This window comes from Acanthopagrus latus, chromosome 3 (assembly GCF_904848185.1).
Source record: "Acanthopagrus latus isolate v.2019 chromosome 3, fAcaLat1.1, whole genome shotgun sequence".
In the NCBI taxonomy this organism is placed as follows: domain Eukaryota; kingdom Metazoa; phylum Chordata; class Actinopteri; order Spariformes; family Sparidae; genus Acanthopagrus; species Acanthopagrus latus.
The window spans coordinates 11849047-11867957 of NC_051041.1; the positions used below are offsets into that span (position 1 = coordinate 11849047).

Genomic DNA, 18911 nt, shown 5'->3' on the forward strand with positions numbered 1-18911 from the left:
TCCGATTGGTCAAAGGTTTGCGGCGGTTACGTGAAACCCGCCGTCATTGGGCGGCTGCGAGTAGGCGGCGCCGTGCATGGCATTTCATTGATATAGCCTACAGCTGGTGGCTCTCAGATCAGCCACACGGAGTGGAAGGGTATGAGAAAGTGACGAAGGCTTGATGTAGGGGGTTTGGTTTTCTTTTCCAAGAGGGAGCGCGAGAATCTTTTTTTTATTATTATTGTTGTTTTCTTTGTTTGTTTGGAAGAGTGGCACACCAAAGATTTTAGAAGAAGACACAGCCAAAATGCTCTGCCACGTTACTCGTCCGGATTCGGTGGTGATGGAAGTGGAAGTTGACGCGAAGGCGAACGGTGAAGACTGTCTGAATAAGGTAGGCTGTGGTGGGATATACGATCAGGTTGTTTTTGTGTGATTCCTGTTGTTGTTTAACAACGCAAAGACATAGTCTGTCAGGGGAGCAGTGCCTTGGCTGCCGTGCAGAAACTTTAAATTGTCCCATTTCCCTAAACTTGCAACGACTCATCGCTTGTGTGTGTGTGTGTGTGTGTGTGTGTGTAACGCAAATATTCAGGTGAATCGGTTGATAAATGCCTGTTTTTCACAGATGATCTCTACTGACATGATCTCAACAGACGCACAACTGTCGCTACATTTGTCTCAGTGTTCACGTTCAGCGGAGGACGGAAACACAATGTTCCGCTGCGTGAAACGTGACAAGGAAAGAACAAAAAAAACAGACACATCTGTTTGTCACAATGAAATCTCAAAAAAGGTCGATTCACGGGCGAGGGAAGAAACGTTAGGCTCGATTCACATGTGGGGAAAGTTTTGCTGCCATTGTGCGAAACTGCCTGCGATCTCACCTGCATGGCTTAGTCAGAGGCAGATGGCTTTGTGGCGGTGGGGGGTTACTAGAGTTCATTCTCGTGTTGCCTTCGCGTCCACCTCCTCGAGTCAATCCGAAACTTCACTCTCCGAGCGCACCTCCCTCCAAAGTGGACGCGATCGGGGGCAGCATGGTAACTTTTCCTCTCATCAAGTTGTTTTTTCTCCCACTCTAATAAAATATTAGGTTTTTTTTCACATGCACGGCATAGCCTCCCCAACTTGCTGCTGCTGCGATGAATGAGTTTTCTATCTGGAGCTTCCGGGCGTCCTGCAGACACCCAGCAGCAAGTTGTGTAATAACCTCATGGCCCGCCGACGATCAGGGGGCGTGGGATTGTGGGGTTCGATGAGCCCCCCTTTTCTTTTCCCCCTCTCTCTTTCTTTCTTTTTTTTTCACCCCGGGAGAGCCTCCAAGTTCACTTCCACCCTATCCTGAGCTGTAGAATATTGATGGCTTTTTATCTGTGAGAGAGGGACTAGCAGAACCCCCCTAATGAGCAGAGTGATAAAAAGCACTTTGCAGAGACATTTTATTGGCCTCTGTGCAACTCTTGTGGAACCTTATTGAGTGCTGTTGAGGAATTCTTTTCATTCTTTGGGAGCCAAAAGTCAAGATGGGTCGTCTTATTAAGGACCGTTTTAGCCTTCTGTCACAACCCTAAACTCCACACTGGACATTTACACCAGTTGCACTGGTGCACATAACTTTTTCCTTCAGGTGCCCAAGCACATCATTTGGGGGCACCCTACAGTACAATACATAAATGATTGGAAAGGGGAATACTGCAGAGAACCTCATATGTTTTCTTAAGTCTACATATTTTTTGCAGCCACTGACAATATGTACATATCTTTAGCCCCTTGGAGCCTAAAGCCAAGATGGATTGTCTTATTTCAGCACTTTAAAGCCAACCAACAACCCAACCCAGGGCTCCAGGCTCCAGGCTCACCCTTTTTTTGCGCTGGTTCAAATTTTCATTTAGGTGCATCAGCATAACATTTAGGAGCACCCCATAGCAATTTAAATCATTGTATACATGATTAAAGGTGCTGAGTGATGTTATTCTCTAGCTTAATCAAAGCACAAAAATGGCAGTTACCCTTAATATAAATAGTGTGTATGTATAATGCATTTCTTAAATCCACCTGCTAAATTTGGGTGCACCAGTACATCTAATGATAATCTCTCTTCGGTCACACCGTGGAGCCCTGACAAAACTCAATACGTCAGCTGCCCCTTTTCACAATGTAATCTCCCGCTGTAAATAAAAAGTATATCCCGTAAAGCTTCCCCCTGTCTTGATTTGCCATTTCCTCACAATTGTGCCCACACTGCTGATCCCTTCCCCCTGTCCGCTTTTGTGACTAAGTTTCTTTCATCTCTCTCCAGGTTTGCAGAAAGTTGGGCATAATTGAAGTGGACTACTTTGGGCTGCAGTTCACAGGCAGCAAAGGAGAGAACCTGTGGCTGAATCTGAGAAACCGCATCTGCCAGCAGATGGACAATGTGGCGCCCTGTCGACTGAGGCTGCGCGTCAAGTTCTTTGTCGAGCCCCATCTGATTCTTCAGGAGCAGACGAGGTATTATGTTGTGCCAACATTTCACATGGCGTGCAACGAAACTTATCACATTTGTTATCAGGGGATATCAATGTAACTAACCACGTTGTCTATGACACGTCTGCAAATCAGCTCTGAAGAAGTCACATAAATTTAATCCGTCAGTAAAATAGCTTTTATTGCTTCATGACATGCAACGAAGATCGCATTCCGGGAAAGCAGAACACTGTTCATGGGCTCCCCGATCATAATCTTATAGATTTGCTTCGAATACAGTGAAACGCCCTGTAGTAACCTCTGTCTTGGGTGCATCAGGGGTTATTATAGGTCATACTGGCTGAGCACCCGGCAGGAAATGCGATCCAGCAGCTCTGGGGCTGTGCGTTGCTCAGCGCCTGCCCTCTGGGACCTCTGTCACTGCCCCCATTCAACTCCAGAATAACTTTTGTTGTGCCTTTTTTTGTTTCAATTGTTTACGGCCATTTATGTCCGAACAAAGGCACAGCCCCATCCATTTGGCATTTCTGCAGATGCTGTTTGGAAACTGTGCGACAGGCCAGCGCATGGTGTTTTTCCTCGTGGTTTTTGTTCTCGCAGGGAAAAGTCATCATGAGTCACTGATGCAGCTGGTATTCACAAGTTTTTGAAAGCATTTTCACGAGCGCTTTGCGAGGTTTTCTCATTCACGTGTGCCTGAAATGTGATGTTTTTGCTTTTATTCCAGCGAGTAGCATATTGGAGTCACGTCTCCCAGCCCTATCTTTCCTATCTGCCAGATTGGAACAAAAAACCTGAGTCAGAGCAAAAGTAACAAGCCCTGACAAGTCTAGATCCTGACTCAGTATTCCCCAGCCCCCCGACTCGTTTGAAGTTTAAAAATAGCAAGCGCATTTGCAGCCCTCGAAACCTGTCCAAAAAGCTTGTTTTACACGGCGTCTAGTGTGATACTGTCAGGATGTTGCGTTCACCCCGGGCGCTGCCGCCACCAGGGTTTGATATCGGCGGGTTTGAGCGACGGATGGCGGAGGTAGGGCCGGCTGGAGGTGGGGTGGGGGGGATTTGTTTGGTGTCTTTTTAAGCTCCGCCACGCTGCTCTCGCCCTCTCGCTCACACACATGCGCAGCACGCCACTAGAGCTCGTTCATTAAACTGACATGTATCTGTTTTGGCCGGAGTTTAGTCTGGCATTCCAGTCAGCGCTCCAGTTCCCCCACACAAACCCCACCTTTCAGCTGTTTCTTTTCTCACTCCCTCCCTTGACCGTGCTCTATCAAATCTAAAGACTGACTTTGCTCTCTTGCCAAACCTTTTATCGCTATCACGTATGAACAGTCGCTGCTCACACTTCCTCTCTCTTCACCCCCCCCCCCCCCTTACCCTGGCCCATATTTGGCAAAGCTTTCTGATGAAGAAAGTGAAAGGCAGCAGGGAGGAGGGCTGTGGAGGACACTTGGCTGCCTGCGCTCTGACCTCCACCAGATTAGCAGGGGTTATCAACAGATGGCTGGCGTCGGGCTGGGGTCACGGGGGTTGCGAGGGGGGAGAAAAAAAGGTGAGATAAAGATGTGAGATGGCAGGAAAGGGTATGACGGGTCGCCGTTAATAAAAACTCACACATGGCACACTCCAACACAGCGTCGAGTTAGGTGTTTGATTTTTGTGCTCGGCCTTGGTGCCATCCATCTGCTCGGGTGCGATATCACTTGCGTGGCGGGGGAGCAAACCCTGGCATCGGTTTTGAAGACGAGGGCAAGATGTTGACAGTAAACAGCTGTGGCATTTTGGATATCAACACACAACTATGTGAAACTGCTCTAGTTCATTTATTAGGGCTATTAACTTGTGGCAGCAATTCACAGCAATGCCACATTAGGGTTATAACTAACAATTGTTTTCATTGTCAGTTAATCTGTTGGGAATTTCCTTGATTAGCTGCTTGTTCAGATAATGTTGGAAAAATGTTGATCAGTGTTTTCCAGAGATCAAGAGGGAGTCCTCCATACCATAGAGAGGCTTAAAGAAACCCCCAAATATTATTTTTTAAGAAGGTGGAATCAAAATATGGACTATTACCTCAAATATATTCCAACCAATTAGTTTATTATCAATAAATGTCTGGGATTAATATATTATACTCCCTGGCTACGTATGTCTATTGCAGCTTCCCGTTTCACTGGTGCATCTAGATTTTAGAAGTATTTTTTTGTGTTTGCTTACTTAGTTCTTGTTACACGTGCTTCTATTTTAAACAAGGAGATTTGTTCAAACTTGATTTGTTCATTAACTGTGGTAATTGGCGCTTTCGGGACCAGGCAGAGTCCTATTTATACTAATTTATTGTGCTGTAACCTTTGACCTACTTCCTACCAAAGGATCTGCACGACTCGCTCTGCCTGCAGGCAAACCACTGAAGTGTCATGTATTGCCACACTGCATGTGCATTGTGTTTACAGTCGGGTTCAGAAGTTACTGAAACCTTCATGCATCTCAACACCAAGGCTTCGTAACCACACAGCGTGTTTCAGTAGCAAGCGATTGTGAGCGGGAGAGGCTGTTCTCTGCAGCGTTTGGATAAAGCAAAAGGGGCCTGTGTGTTACAATGACGGCGAGCTGATGGGGTGGGCCTCCCTTTTTTTTCCCCCCCATCTTATAGGCCTTATTATGTAACCTGCATTGGACGGAGCGTGCACAGAGCTGCTTATATAAGCGGCTGTGTGCTGCCACGTAAAGCCTTGTAGGTCATTCCAGAGTTCAGGCTCAAATGCAGCTGATTATTTGGGCACTTTGTTAATTATGTGCCTCGAAATGCACAATCCAGGCTCATTTATACACATGCATATATACATTTTTTATAAGCAAAAAGTGGCTACAGGCTGCTCATAATACAGTTCCTCTAGTCACATTTCCTATAATCACTGATACGTTAGCCATATAAAATTTTTTGGATGGGGTTTTTGTAATGCACCCAGCCAGCGCGCAGGCCATTTCTATTTCAATTTTAAGGCTTAAGTTCAGCCTGATTCTCTGGCAGCCATGTCCTCTTTTCTTCCAAAACCCTTTTTTTCTTTAATCTCATTGCTCCGAGAGCTTCCCTTCACCCGTCGCTCTCAGGCTTACTTTATAAATCTAGCATTTCCCAGCTTGCAAATGCACAACGTGACCTCCGGCTGCTATTTTTGGGCAGCTCGAGGCGCCACAGAAGGGTCAGTCAAGGCTTCCTGTGGTCGGAGATGCACTGAAAAGATGGTTTAGTTTGCTGGCCTAATTTATTTTTTTATTTCTTGTCAGCAGGTCCCAAATTCAGTTTCCCAAAATAACGTTCTTTTAAACATGTGAGTTGCATTCATCTGTGTTTCAGCTCGCGTGGTATAACTGCACTGCCCATGGGAAGTTTTTATTGGTTAAAGGAGACTGACCCAAGGGCCCCAACAACAGCCCCGGTTAACTGCATCATTAAGCACAACTTGCTGGGGGGCTTTTTCTAGTTTAAATTTGTGATTGTTTCCCCTTCATTAGCCCCCCTAGTGTTTAACATTCTGATCAGGCAAATGCTGGATACACACAGCTATTGGAGGCTTTATCAGAGGGTCCTTATTGTTAACCTGTTTTACCCCCCTGTGGCACTGAGTTTATCTTTTAACTTAAACCCCATCCGGAAGCCAGATGATTTACAAGGAGGGAGGAAAATTGTCTCAGATTATTAAAGAAGGATGGTCCGGTAACTTCAAGTATGTGTTCAAGCACAGCCAGCACTAAGAGGCGAGGCGTGAGATGAGCTAAAAGAGAGAATCCAGATCAAACATAAAAGATTTCTATCCCACTTGAAGAACTTTGCTCTGTTGACGTCATAGATCTCACTGAACAGAGATCCGTCCTCCTTATGTAATCCCAGGCAGTGCAGAGCCCCGCTGGTCGGGGGGCTGGGGACTATATCTGTAGAAGTGAATGTGTGGCGTGCCTGCCTGAGTGCATGCGACAGACTATCGATCCATGCTGGGTGTTTCCTTGCCTTTACCCCCGATGCATTGCCAGACAGCATCCAACCCTGTATAAATTTGCATGGGTGTACCAAAACGACAAAACGGTAAACTCCCCTTAACTCAGCTTCATTTTTACATAAGATATTCTACGTGTCCACCTGTGAAGACAAGAGCATTATCTCCGTGCCTCTTCAGCTAAATATTCTCCCAAAAACAATTTTGAGGCAATTTATTCAGGTCACACACCAGTTATCATTTCTGGCTCTCTGTGGCACCGAGGCTACGGAGACAATCAAGCCCAGGATCACACAAGACACCCTAGGGTCTCTGAAAAATGTTCAAATAAGCCGACCAAGTTTTCATCAGCAAGCCCCGCCGTCTGAGATTAGACGCTTTTTTCTTTCCCCCGTAAATTTCTTTCACATCTGTTAGTTGTGCACTCGAGTAACTTCTCCCTGATCTGTCTTGTCTGAAGTCATGACATTAGCCCCCCGTCCAAGAACAGCAGAATAGTTTGTATTTGTTTGGCGCCTGAACTTTAGGAATGATGCTGGGCTTTAATCACCGTTTTACCATCCAGTACAGAGCACCGGCCCGCAACCCCCGAGGCATTTAGCATACAAACAGCTTCTTTGTTTTATCGCTGGATAGCTCTCAGTCCGACTGTGCTCTGAGCAAAGAGCTTATGTGTTATATTTAAATGCCGGAATGATCATTCAGCAGCCCTCCGATAAAGTACAAGATTAGAACCACAATAAGCGTTTGTGTGTCTGACTTTCCGATGCGGCCCACACTCGCGGAGAAGATGTCCAGAGTTTACCACAGTTCATTGACTGATAGTAACCTCTCAGAGAAACGGCTCCTGGCAGTGTGTTATTTGACTAGCTCACAAACCGCATTGTTGAGAGCCCGACCGATGAGGTCTGAGGCTCTAGTGGTGATTGGCTGGGTGAGGCGCAGTCTCTAGGCAGAGGTGTTAGGTTTCAGTTTGGTGGGGACGTTTTGTTCTTCCTGTGCAGCGCTGACAATCTGCACACCGGAGGAATAAAGCAGAAAACGAAACAAGGGTTTTATAGATGGTTAGAGTACAGTTTAGTTGACTGTGTTTGAGTCTTCTGCTGCTAAAAAAAACGGTGTCCTGTCACGAAAACTGTCAAGTGTTCCAAAAAGTTGCTTAAATGCTCAAACACTGTATTTTGTGGGTATTTCAGTGTTGTGAATTTCAACGGTTCAGAGATGGGGCAGAAGGAATAAGCTGAATTATTTCACGCCCATCTACTTTAGCTCCGCTCTGTAGCCAGTGACCTATTTTCAGATATTCTTTTTTTCAGAATTTTGAAGCCTGCTTTAATTGAATTATTCCAGCCAGGCAATCAAGTATTCACACATTCTTGCAGCGACCCACATGACTGCTTCCCTCCACAGCTAGGGCCGCGACTAAAGATTGTTTTCATTACAGATTGATATACTTGATCTTCCACGATTAATCGATTGATTGTTGAGATTATAAAGTGTCAGAAATTTGTGGGAAATTAAGTCTTCTTCCTGTTGTCCAACCAACAGACCAAAACACTCTTCATTTGCTGTTCCCCCACAACTACTGCTTTGAAGTGCATTTACTTCTTCCCCATGCTGTCAACATTCTCAGGGGTATTATGACTGTAAATGCGTAAGACTGTTTTATGGGTTATCTCTATGCAGGAGAAACAATGATGAGGGTGTATACAGTGTACTATGGCAGATGTAGGCCAGGAGACTTTGGTCTCAGCGCCGACTTCCTGCCATTCAGCCTGCATCTGAAGAACAAGCACAGGATTGCCTTGTTCTTAACGGGTGAGTCTGTGATGACGCGTGGTGCAAACGTGTCTGAATAGTAACATGCGCTGGTCCTCGGCACGGTGAATCAAACGGGCAGAGGATAGGCCCAAGCAAGAGACAGACTCTGGTGGATCCCGTCTAGCCGAATCATAATGATTCGTCTGCTCAGATGCCCGTTCGGTTGAGCATAGCTGCCATTTATCCCTACTGTTGTCTCTTGCCTTGCATCTGAGGCAACAGGCCTCGGTAAACTTGACGGATTTGCAAAAGAATAAAATGAAGTGCATCCCCGCATATTCAGTCACGTCACATCAGCCTCAAGTCTCATGGATATATGGGCTGTCAGCTCTTCCCCCGTGCCCCTCAGCGGAGGATGGTCCTTGACATGTGCTGAGGCAGCACAACACGACCTCAGCAGACTGATCCCGGGACAGCTGTCTTGAGAAGCTGCCCAAGGAAACCAAGATAAGAATAAGTTTTTATTTCATAACAATGGCCTGGAAAACCAATGGTTTGAAATTGCCAGGCTGTGTTGAGGTTAATCGGAATGGCTGCATGAATTATGTGGTGGGTCTTTTTGTGTGTTTGTTTTTGTTCGATTGCATATAAAAAAAAAATCTTTTAAATCTGCAGAGTTATCAAATAAATGTAGTGGAGTTAAAAGTATAATATTTGCCTCCAAAATTATAATAGACTGGAGGTATAAAGGAGCAGAAAATGGAAAGTATTCAAGTGAAAAGCCAGAACCCAATTACAGTACTTAGTGTAGTGAATTGTACTTGACTACATTCCATGACTGTTTACCATACACTTTGACAGAAAATGTTTTTCAGTTTCACTGTCTGTCCCTAATCTATAGAAAACTCCTGTTCTTGTTATCATAACATTAGTCATGACTGTGCAGAGCTGGTGCTCAGGACAGATACAGTAGCGGTGCAGCTTCACAGGGGCCCTCCTGACGATATTTTTTTGGGTCGTGTTGTTGTGATGTTTGGCAGAGCTCGTATCGGATGCCTCTCATGCAGCCTCGGGGAAGACAGGCAGTAACAGCTCTCAGTGAACTGCAGTCCTCTATTTTTTTTTTTTTTCCTTTTGGCTCCCGATTTGTTTTCTTACTTCCCAACGATAATTTGGAATTTTTGGCCCGAGCTCAGCCGAGCACGCACACCTGTTTACACATTGAGGCACCCTGAGCAGCAGAAATGCAGGACGTCAAACGTCTTGCTCAGCAGCCTGAAGTTGCTAGCCATGGTGCGCGTTGTTGTTGTTGTTGTTGATGGTCGGTCAAATGGCACAACGATGAGGTTAAACTCAGACTGACGAAACAGGACGAGAGTTATCGACCAACAGGCCAGGACATGTGTGGCGGTAACAGATGTGTTAAGATGACAAATGCCTTGCTCACTGGCACAGTGACCGACATTAACCTCGTGCCAGTCTCCACCTGAACTAGAGTAACCTCCGCAGCTTGCCCTGCAGTAACCCTTCATCGGCACCCTGCAGAATCAAGTCAGTCCTATTGTTTGCGTCAGGCAGGTAGCTGACTAGCAGAGCTCCATCACATGACGCCTGCTGGGCCTGACACAATAGGGCACACTGTGTGTGTGTGTGTGTGTGTTGGTGGGAATGGGATGTTTAACACCATATCAAAGCACTGTTTGTTATCCCTGAGGCTAGTCAGCGATGGGGCTTCGTTGTTATGGTCTGGCTTTATCAGGAGCGGTGTAGGCCGACTTTGTTTGTGCGCCTCACAGCTGCTTCTTGGCCACCGTTGATACTCCTCTGAAGCACCGTGCGCTGGACGAGGTGTGTCTGTGTTGTTGCGTTCAGGAGCGGCAACAATACACACGTGTGCACATTGTGCCACCAGTCACCATGCGCCACTCCCTCGGGCGTCTGGGAACTTCAGTCCCATAAGATGAGAGGGGGAAGCGTCACCTCCAGCTCGCTCACGTCCTTTGTAGTTCCCACAAGACATCTCGGCAAGACGCCCATTCCACATAAACAACACAACAATTGGTTCATGTAAATGTAATAAGGGGGTGATAATGAGTTGCCATGTCCCCCTCCTCCAATCAAAGTGTCCCTCTAAACCCTCGCAAGTATCCTCGGGTCACAGTTGACCCGATTTGCACAAATGAAAGACGTTTCCCTTTGCATCATGCTCCAAAGAGAACTGTAGCCCTAAGGGAGACTTTTTTTTTTTTTTTAATTTAAGAGGAAATCACAAGCAGTTTCAGGCACATTCTGGTTTCAGTCACATCAGGATACAGTAGGCCAGAATGTGCAGTCTTTTTTTTTCCCAGTCTATAGAGCAAAAGGTGCGCGATACCAGGGGTTACATTAGTTCGCCGGACACATAGACGTATGTGCGTCATCGGTGAGAAGATGGAAAACGCGATTTTTAAAATGTTGTTGATGTGGGTAGGGAAATGACAGGATCCCAACAAGTCAACAACATCACCCAGTGGAAAGCGGTCCGACCTGTCAGACAGAAGCAGGTGACTGCATGCAGGTCCGTGCGTGTTTAAATCTTCTTAAAGTCACTGTGCCAGAGGTCATCTCAAGGAGGATCTGCTCGGGTTACTACAGTTCAGCGCTGTTCATGCTGTAAGCACCGAGTCGGTCGGGGTGTTTTCTCCTCCTGACGTCTTGTCTCCCGCAGCCAGAAGGAAAGAATGCTTCACATCTTCTGGTCAAAACAATGGAAAGCACCAGCCACAGCTCTTTTTTTTTTTTTTTTTAAACAGAATTTTAGCTGTTTTACTTGGCCACGCCAGAACTCTGTGTTCTCATTTAATCGCTCAGACGAAACAATAACAGCGTTGTTTTCTGACCACCGTTAATCTTCAGACCATCAAACATTTTAACGGCCACTTTAGACCCACCTCATTTTTTAACAAGAATTCTTCTGTTGGTGTGGAGTTATCGCACCACATTTTTTTTTTTTTGTATTTTTTGACAGGGAGCCAGCTCATTTTAAGGCTCATTATTGTGTTCAACATTGAAACTTATCGCTGAACAACACACACTGGCGGTCATGCATTTGCCCCAGCAGATGCAACAAAACACAGCTGCGCTCTGTCCAAGTGCTTCCTCTGGAGAAAAACTAATATTCGAACCTGAAACTACTTTCCCTGTCTCAACTTCCACTTTTGGACCCTCTAGTGAATTCACACTTTCGGAAGTTTATTTGAGGAAGAGATTGAAAAAGAGAAAGTGACTACTGAACAAATGTTGCTGTTGCTTTTTCCTTCCACACAAACACACACACACACACACACCTGTCATCTGTGGTGAAACTCCAGCCTTGTAATGACCACCTGCTCGAGGCTGTTTGTGCTCCAGACGTCGCGACTCCTCAGTGATAACTCATGTAATGAGTAACAGTTGAACAATGACAAAGGGCACCAATGATAATTTCCCCCCTCTCTTTGGATGAAAGTGATATTTGTCTCTGGTCTGATGTGAAGTCTGAATACACAATGTTCTCTTCTCTTCCTGTCCACCAGACACGTTTTCTTCATGCACGTGAAGGAGGACCTTCATAATGGCCACCTCCGCATGGGCTCAGAACAAGCAGAGGAGCTTAGCGCACTGCTGGCACAGGCAGAGTTTGGGGACTACAACCAAAACACAGCCCAGTACTGGTACTCGGAGCTGTGTGGAGAGGAGCCCAGCACCGCCACTATTGACAGGTAAGATGACGTTTGAAGGAAAGGCAACAGAAATTTTTTTTTTTGATTTTGCGCAGCTGCTCTGTCGTTGTTGAATGCGTGAGCTGGCCAATCCGAGGAGAGACGGGAGCTCTAACGGAGCGTGTCGGAGCGTTATTTAATGGGCCCTGTCCCAGAATGTTTTTTTTTTGTTCTCTCCACGTGTAACTGTAACACAAACCACACCCTGACCCAAAACACCGCTAATGATGTTGGTGTGGTTTACACGAGGCAACCTGGAAGTTGAACAGCATTACAATGGGCTATGTAGCCAGAAGTAAACAAGCCAATCTAGTCAATCATCAAACTTTGACTTTTTGTGTCAGCTCTCGTAAAGCTCTCTGAGGGAGGCAGGAGTCCACCTATGATGAAAACAAAAACAAGTGACATTCATGGCAGCGAACCAAAGTTGGTTTTAATGCTGCAGCCGGTGTTCAAGGGAATGAAAAAAATGTATTTTTTTAATAAATCAAATTTGTATCTTTCATTAAAAAAAATACCAAAAGTGCTGCACCATGTTGACATGAGATAGTCCGTCCTCTCAGCCAGGGTAACTGAGGTGAAAGACTTAAGACAAGGCTCTTAAACAGCTGACTGACCAGCCAAGCAGATCAGCTCACTGGAGATCACATAGCATGTGCTGACACCAACAGATTCCACTGTACATCTTGTATGTACAGACGTGTGTGTGTGTGGCACAGTCTCTCTTGCAAGGTTGTAGAGTCCAGAAAACATGGATCCCAACGTGCAAACTCCACAGCAGTGGCCATCCCCCCTGCGACTGTTGGGAATTCATCCAAGAATTACTGCAGCGTCTCCATTTTTGTACTCACAGCCGTTGGCGTGCCTACTGGAGCAATTTGTTGTGCACATGGCACTGTTGCTCACAGAGTCTTAAATTATACATTATCGAACCCCATCTGCCAAACCTGCTCCACTAAATTCCTTGTCCAAGCGCTGTGTGGAGCCAGCAGGGGTTGTTCTCTGCTGCACCTCCGCTCACCCCCCCACCCTGTTGTGGATTCAGGTGCATGCATTTCCCAACAGTTGTTTTCTATACATTTCATAGAATGATCCCCCTGGTGTGGATGAGCGCAGTAAACGTATGCCATGGGGGTTGAGAGCGTACTAGAATATTGTACCGTTGAATACATTTCACTGAAGTAAAAGTAAAAAGTAGGTCAGGCTTCACACTGTTGATCACTGTTTCATGTGAGTGGAGTACAATTCATGCACTAAAAATACTTACATCTAAGTAAAAGTTGTTGTTATTACTACACAAAGAACAACCTTGTTACAGAAACAACATTGTCCACTGGGCATTTTCTACCACAGTCTGTAGAAACCAGCAGGTTTCACTGCTTGGAAGAAGCATTCAGTTCTGCTGCCTAATCATTGCTCTTCATGACTATAGCTGTCAGAAAAGACCCAGTTTAACATCGGCGCTCTCTGCCACAAGCGTTCAGCTCTGACAGCTAAAACACACTCTAGAGTCACATTTATCCTGTTTGAATAATACAGCTGTCACAGTGGCTGTTCCTTGACAGAAGATTATTTATATGAAAAAGTTTGTGCCAGAAAATGTCATTTTTACTGCTACATAAACTCACGCGGTTGTGTTTCTTGTCCCTTGTGCAGCATCGTCTCCAGACACAAGGCTCTGGAGGGTTCGAGCCAGGGCTCAGTGGAGTATCAGGCCCTGCAGCTGGTCTCCTCTCTGGAGCATTACGGGGTGGAGTGGCACTGGGTCCGCGACGCAAACGGCCAGCGGTTGGCCATAGGAGTCGGTCCAGAGGGCATCGCCATTTGCAAGGAGGACTTCAGCTTAGTCAACAGGTATGCTCCACGTCTAAAATAGCTGCGTGTATTCTTAAAAGGGCACTATGTGATTTTGGACGAGAAAATCCAATCCAGAATATTTATAATATTGATGAGGTAATAATACAAACTCATACATATTTATTTTCCATAACTGAATAAACATGCTGTATAAGTAAAAATGAGGTCCCCAGAACACTGTTTGATAAACAAAGTGAAGGGAACTACAAGTCTGTCTTTAACAAAACTTAACATGTAACCATTCCTTCTTTTCCCTCTCATCTCAGAGTAAGCTACCCAGTCATCCAGATCGCCACCCAGTCGGGGAAAACAGTGTACCTGACGGTTACCAAGGACACAAGTGACAGCGCAGTGCTTCTCTTTAAGCTCATCAGTAACCGGGCAGCCAGCGGCTTGTACAGGGCTATTACAGAGACCCACGCCTTCTACAGGTGAGAGCTTTAAAACACAGATCATTAACTTACACACAGACATACACATATAGCTCCAGCTAGTCAACTTTAATATGAGTAGGCCTTTAATAGGCTCGCTCCGAGTCAATACTACCTCAAGTTATTAGCAGTGGACTGCAGGCTGCAGCTCATTGGAGTTCTGCTGCTCAGTTGAGTTGAATGTTTAAGTCACAGCTGGTAATCATTCACAGATCTGACCTGATTTTAGAGGAGTCTTTGTCACTGTAGTCTGTTTTGATAAAGTTTATTGTCTACTGTCCCTCACTAAGACTGGTAGACTATTAAACTCTGCTAAGTAGAGCAGAACTCATGTTTTAGTTCAATCAGTTCTTTCTGCATTCTCCCCCATGTGCACATATTGACCTAGTGAGCTCCCGATTTCCCTTTTCAACTCTTTTATTGCCGTGTAAATACTTGCAAAGTGGCACGCATAGTCACACAATGGAAATGTAGATTGCACATCTTGAGTTGGTAAAGATGCATTTTTTCCTTCTCAGAGTTAAAATTTGCAGTGAACAGGGACCCTTCTACAATGGTTGAGCAGTGAATTTGCTCTCAGTCAGTAACAATATTTCAAAGGTACAAAAGACAGCCCCGTCTTTTGTTTCAGGGATGAGTTTTTACCTCAGTCTGCAGATTTACTGTTCTTTTTTTCTAGGCCGGTCTTCATCCTGACTGCTTGGAAACAAGTGTTCAGTGTTTATCTCTGCGTGATGAATGTGGCATCAGAACAGGATGAACGTTACTGTAGGCGTTGCTTAAATAAGCAGTGCAGGGGGAATATTGAATAAACAGACAACACAACAGTGAGGGGAGGAAGAGGTTACTGCAGTTCATTCTGGAAGTGGTAGATTTTACTGACGTTTGTCTCATCTTGTTCTCGTCTGTAGGTGTGACACAGTCACTAACGCAGTGATGATGCAGTACAGCAGAGACTTCAAGGGCCACCTGGCTTCTCTTTTCCTCAATGAAAACATCAACCTGGGCAAGAAGTACGTCTTCGACATCCGACGTACCTCCAAGGAAGTGTACGACCACGCACGGCGCGCCCTCTACAACTCTGGCGTCGTCGACCTGATGTCCCGCTCCGGCAGTGGCGAGCGTTCCTCTCCTTCGCGCTCCCCGAGCCGAGACGACCAGCAGGACGAGGGGCTGGACTGCGGCAGCTGCCAGCAGAGCCGGGCCCTGCAGGAGCGACTGCAGAAGCTCCGGGAGGCCCTGTTGTGCATGCTGTGCTGCGAGGAGGAGATAGACGCCGCGTTCTGCCCCTGCGGCCACATGGTGTGCTGCCAAACCTGCGCGAATCAGCTCGAGGTGAGACGACTGTTCACTGGCTGTGAGAAAACGGAAGAGCTGGTTTATTTACGATTATTTCAGTTGTTGATTTAACTTTCTTTTTGGTGAACAGATTAGCTGTTTGATGATGTCCCAAAACGTTTTGTTTTGTCCACAACCAAAGATTTTCAGTTTGTTGTCATGGAGAAGCAAAGAAAATCAAAGCTGGAATTAAAGAATTTTGACATTTTGTCTTTGCAGCTCTAGCATGGTTGGCATTTTCTTCACTGAAAATGCTGATTTCATCACAACCTTAAAAGTAGTACTTAATAAAAGAGAATAAGAGGCAATTAGAGATGAGGCAACAATTGCTTTGTTTTCTCTTTGGTCCCTGACTTCAGGCACCTCAGCCTGCATTAAGTTCCCAGCCATACTGAAAGCTCTTTAATTACACTTTACTTCCAACTTCTGATCCTTTTTATGGTCCTTTAAACAACATCCAAAGCTTTGCTTACAGTCCGCTGACCTGATTGTCCCCCCCCTCCACCACTTAATCAGCTAAATGTTGCCCGTCTTTGTGGAAGCAGATGGTGTGTATGTGTGTGCGCGAGTGTGATTTTGTCTTATGAAGGGATTACAGCAGCCAGCCAAGTCTCACTTCCATTAACTCGACCAAGAAACGTGACCCACTTAATAAACCTGCGAATGACTCAGTGGAATACTTAAGATGAGGGAAGTTTCTCTGCTCTGCGGAGGCAGTTTTCACAGGCTGTTAAAACGGTGCATGATTCAGCTCGTCTTGACCTTTTTTAAACTCTGAGATATTTAACACCTCAGATGACAGTAGAGGTGGCAGCAGTACTCTCAGTAGGCTCATTCCTGTAACTGCACTGTTTGTGGTTGCCTTATCTCTTAACGTAGCAGGTTTCATTAGCTTCGACTCCTCTCGGTTTCACAAGTTTAACGCTGAAATCAGCCTTGCATCGCATCCGAGCAGTCTGTAAACTCCCGTCTTTAACCTTTTTTGCTATGTGCCCATAAGCTGACTTTTTATAATAAACTTAGTGGGGGGCTCCCAAAACGATTTAAAAATAAATCAACCTAGTGCTCAATTATCTCCTCTTCTATCCCCCTCAGCTGTGTCCCGTGTGTCGGTCGGAGGTGGAGCACGTGCAGCACGTCTACCTGCCCACCTGTACCAGCCTGCTGAGCCTGACGCTGACCGACAACCACCAGCACCGCAGCAGCAGCATCCCCGCGCCCATCCACAGAGACATGGACTCCCCGCACAGCCGCTCCGCCACAGAGTACGACCACAAGTTGTACCACACATAAAGACGACTCCACTAAAAAAAAAAAGCCACCAAACTCCACTACGAACACTTTGTACCAGCTGGATTGACTTTTTATTTTTTTTTTTTTCCTGCCTGGACTCCACGACCTACCAAACATTAAAAAAAAAACTCCTGAGCATAATCAAAGATCGATGAACTCAACCCACTCCCTCACATTTGTGTGTGTGTGCGCGTTTTCGTGTTATTTCACATTTGGACCGTCTGTTTGTTTGGTCTGTTATTTAGTATTGTTGCTATCGGTTGTGCGTCATTTTGTCCAAATCCCCCCCACTGCCATAACGTGATTTTTAGATTAGGCTCTTATTATTCTTTAAATTATTGGATCAGTTGACCTGATACAGACTAGAAACTCTTGTGTTTTGTTTTTTTTTTAAAATCATGCTTTGAATTTTGTTTTGGTTGTTTTCTTTGCTCTATATCAGGCTCCTAGCCGCCCACAGAACCCGAACCATATGACAAACGTATGTTATAGAATAGCTGTACATAATGGATTTTTTTTGTGTGTGTGTTCATTTTTAATGCTTCCTGACATTTTAAAGCTCACCTGTTTTTGATTTAAGAACAGAGTTTTATGGTGTAACAGAGTGAAATGCATTGTTTTATATTTTGATTTCTCATTTTGTGTTTTCGTGTTCTACATTTCCGACGCCAATTAGGGGTTATTCAGAGGCTAAGCAGCTCTGCTCCAGGTATTGCACTGCGTGCTATCGAGACACACCAGGCGTTAAGGCCACCGCGGTCCCGTTAGTGTGATCTCTGGGGTTAAACAGGTTCTTTTTTTTTTTTTTTTTTTAGTCTGCGGGAACTGTGACCGTGAAGTGCAGTATCTCGTCGACACTCCCACAACCTCCTTCACCTCGAAAACGGGTCTTGTTGATTAACTGCCACTCGTCCAAAACAACAAGCCCAGTTTCTTAGACTGCTGCAGCTTCACATTTTTATCTCCATGCCAACAGAAAGTAAGAATCAAGAGCACAAAACGCTCTTCTTACCAGACGACAAAAAAGAAAAAAAAAAAAAAAAAGAAAACCCCAAAGTGGTTTGATTTGTCTAGCAGCAGCTGCTTCCTCTGAAAACCTCTGCTATATATATCTGGGGTGTACTAGTGACTTCTCTTTGATTTCTTTTAAAGGGTACTAGGAGATCTGTCCGTGCAATACTTGCTTGCTTTTTGAAAAGCTTTTCATTTTTCAAGTTTTATTTAATTTCAAAGATTATATTTTAAAAAAAAAACAAACAAAAAAAACTACGTTGTCACTTTACCAAGGAAGTTTTCCACGTCTGTAGGAGGTTTGGCCTTAATGTAGCAGCATCACAGTGTTTATGATAAACTTTCCGCAGACCTTTTTTTTTTCTGGTAAGAAAAGGAAAACTTTATTTCTTTATTGCTGACTCGATTAAGCTCAGTCACTGCAGGGGAACGACTTTTTATTTTTTTCACATTGTACAAGTAGCGATTTGTTTCTGTTTTCTGAAGCAAAGCCACTATGCTCTGTAAAATAATTTGGAATGGAATCATTTTTATATATTCTGTTTTTAACAAAAGAGAAAGTATTAATAAAGTTGTTTTTTAAAAACAAGCACTCTGGATTTGTGGGACATTTGTTACAGTTGTATATGTTGACACCATGTTTTGAAAAAACAAATCTAACTTGAGGAATTATTCAAGACTGTACTGTATGTTTAATAGAAAAGTTATTTCTTAAAAGGTACTTTCTTTCCTGGAATCTTTGCCTTTTAATTGTGGAATACTTGATTGTACCTCCTTTTAGAACTAAAAAAAAAAAATCTTTAAGATATCCAAAATCAAAAAATCTTTTTGGTTGGTTGAGCTGCTCGGAAATCATGTCCGCTGAGGCCGTGACCTATGATGAAGGCTTTAAAGGGCAAACCAAGCATGCATGTTTTGGAACCGTGTCTCCCAGTCATCTGACCAGTCATCTCCCTCACGGCCTCTGTTCCACAAAGCAGATTTACCAGCAGATAAGTTTTATTTAAGGAAATTTGGTTTCCTTGAATACC

General features: G+C 44.9%; 1 protein-coding gene across 1 annotated transcript; it reads left to right on the plus strand.

Moving 5' to 3' along the window:
* The first annotated feature begins 118 nt into the window (after positions 1-118).
* Positions 119-18469, plus strand: mylipa (myosin regulatory light chain interacting protein a). Its single transcript, XM_037094073.1, has 7 exons — positions 119-376; positions 2285-2475; positions 11765-11950; positions 13607-13804; positions 14074-14238; positions 15150-15573; positions 16672-18469. The coding sequence occupies exons 1-7, from the start codon at positions 290-292 to the stop codon at positions 16867-16869; spliced, it is 1449 nt and encodes a 482-aa protein (XP_036949968.1). The 5' UTR covers positions 119-289; the 3' UTR covers positions 16870-18469.
* Positions 18470-18911: the final 442 nt, after the last annotated feature.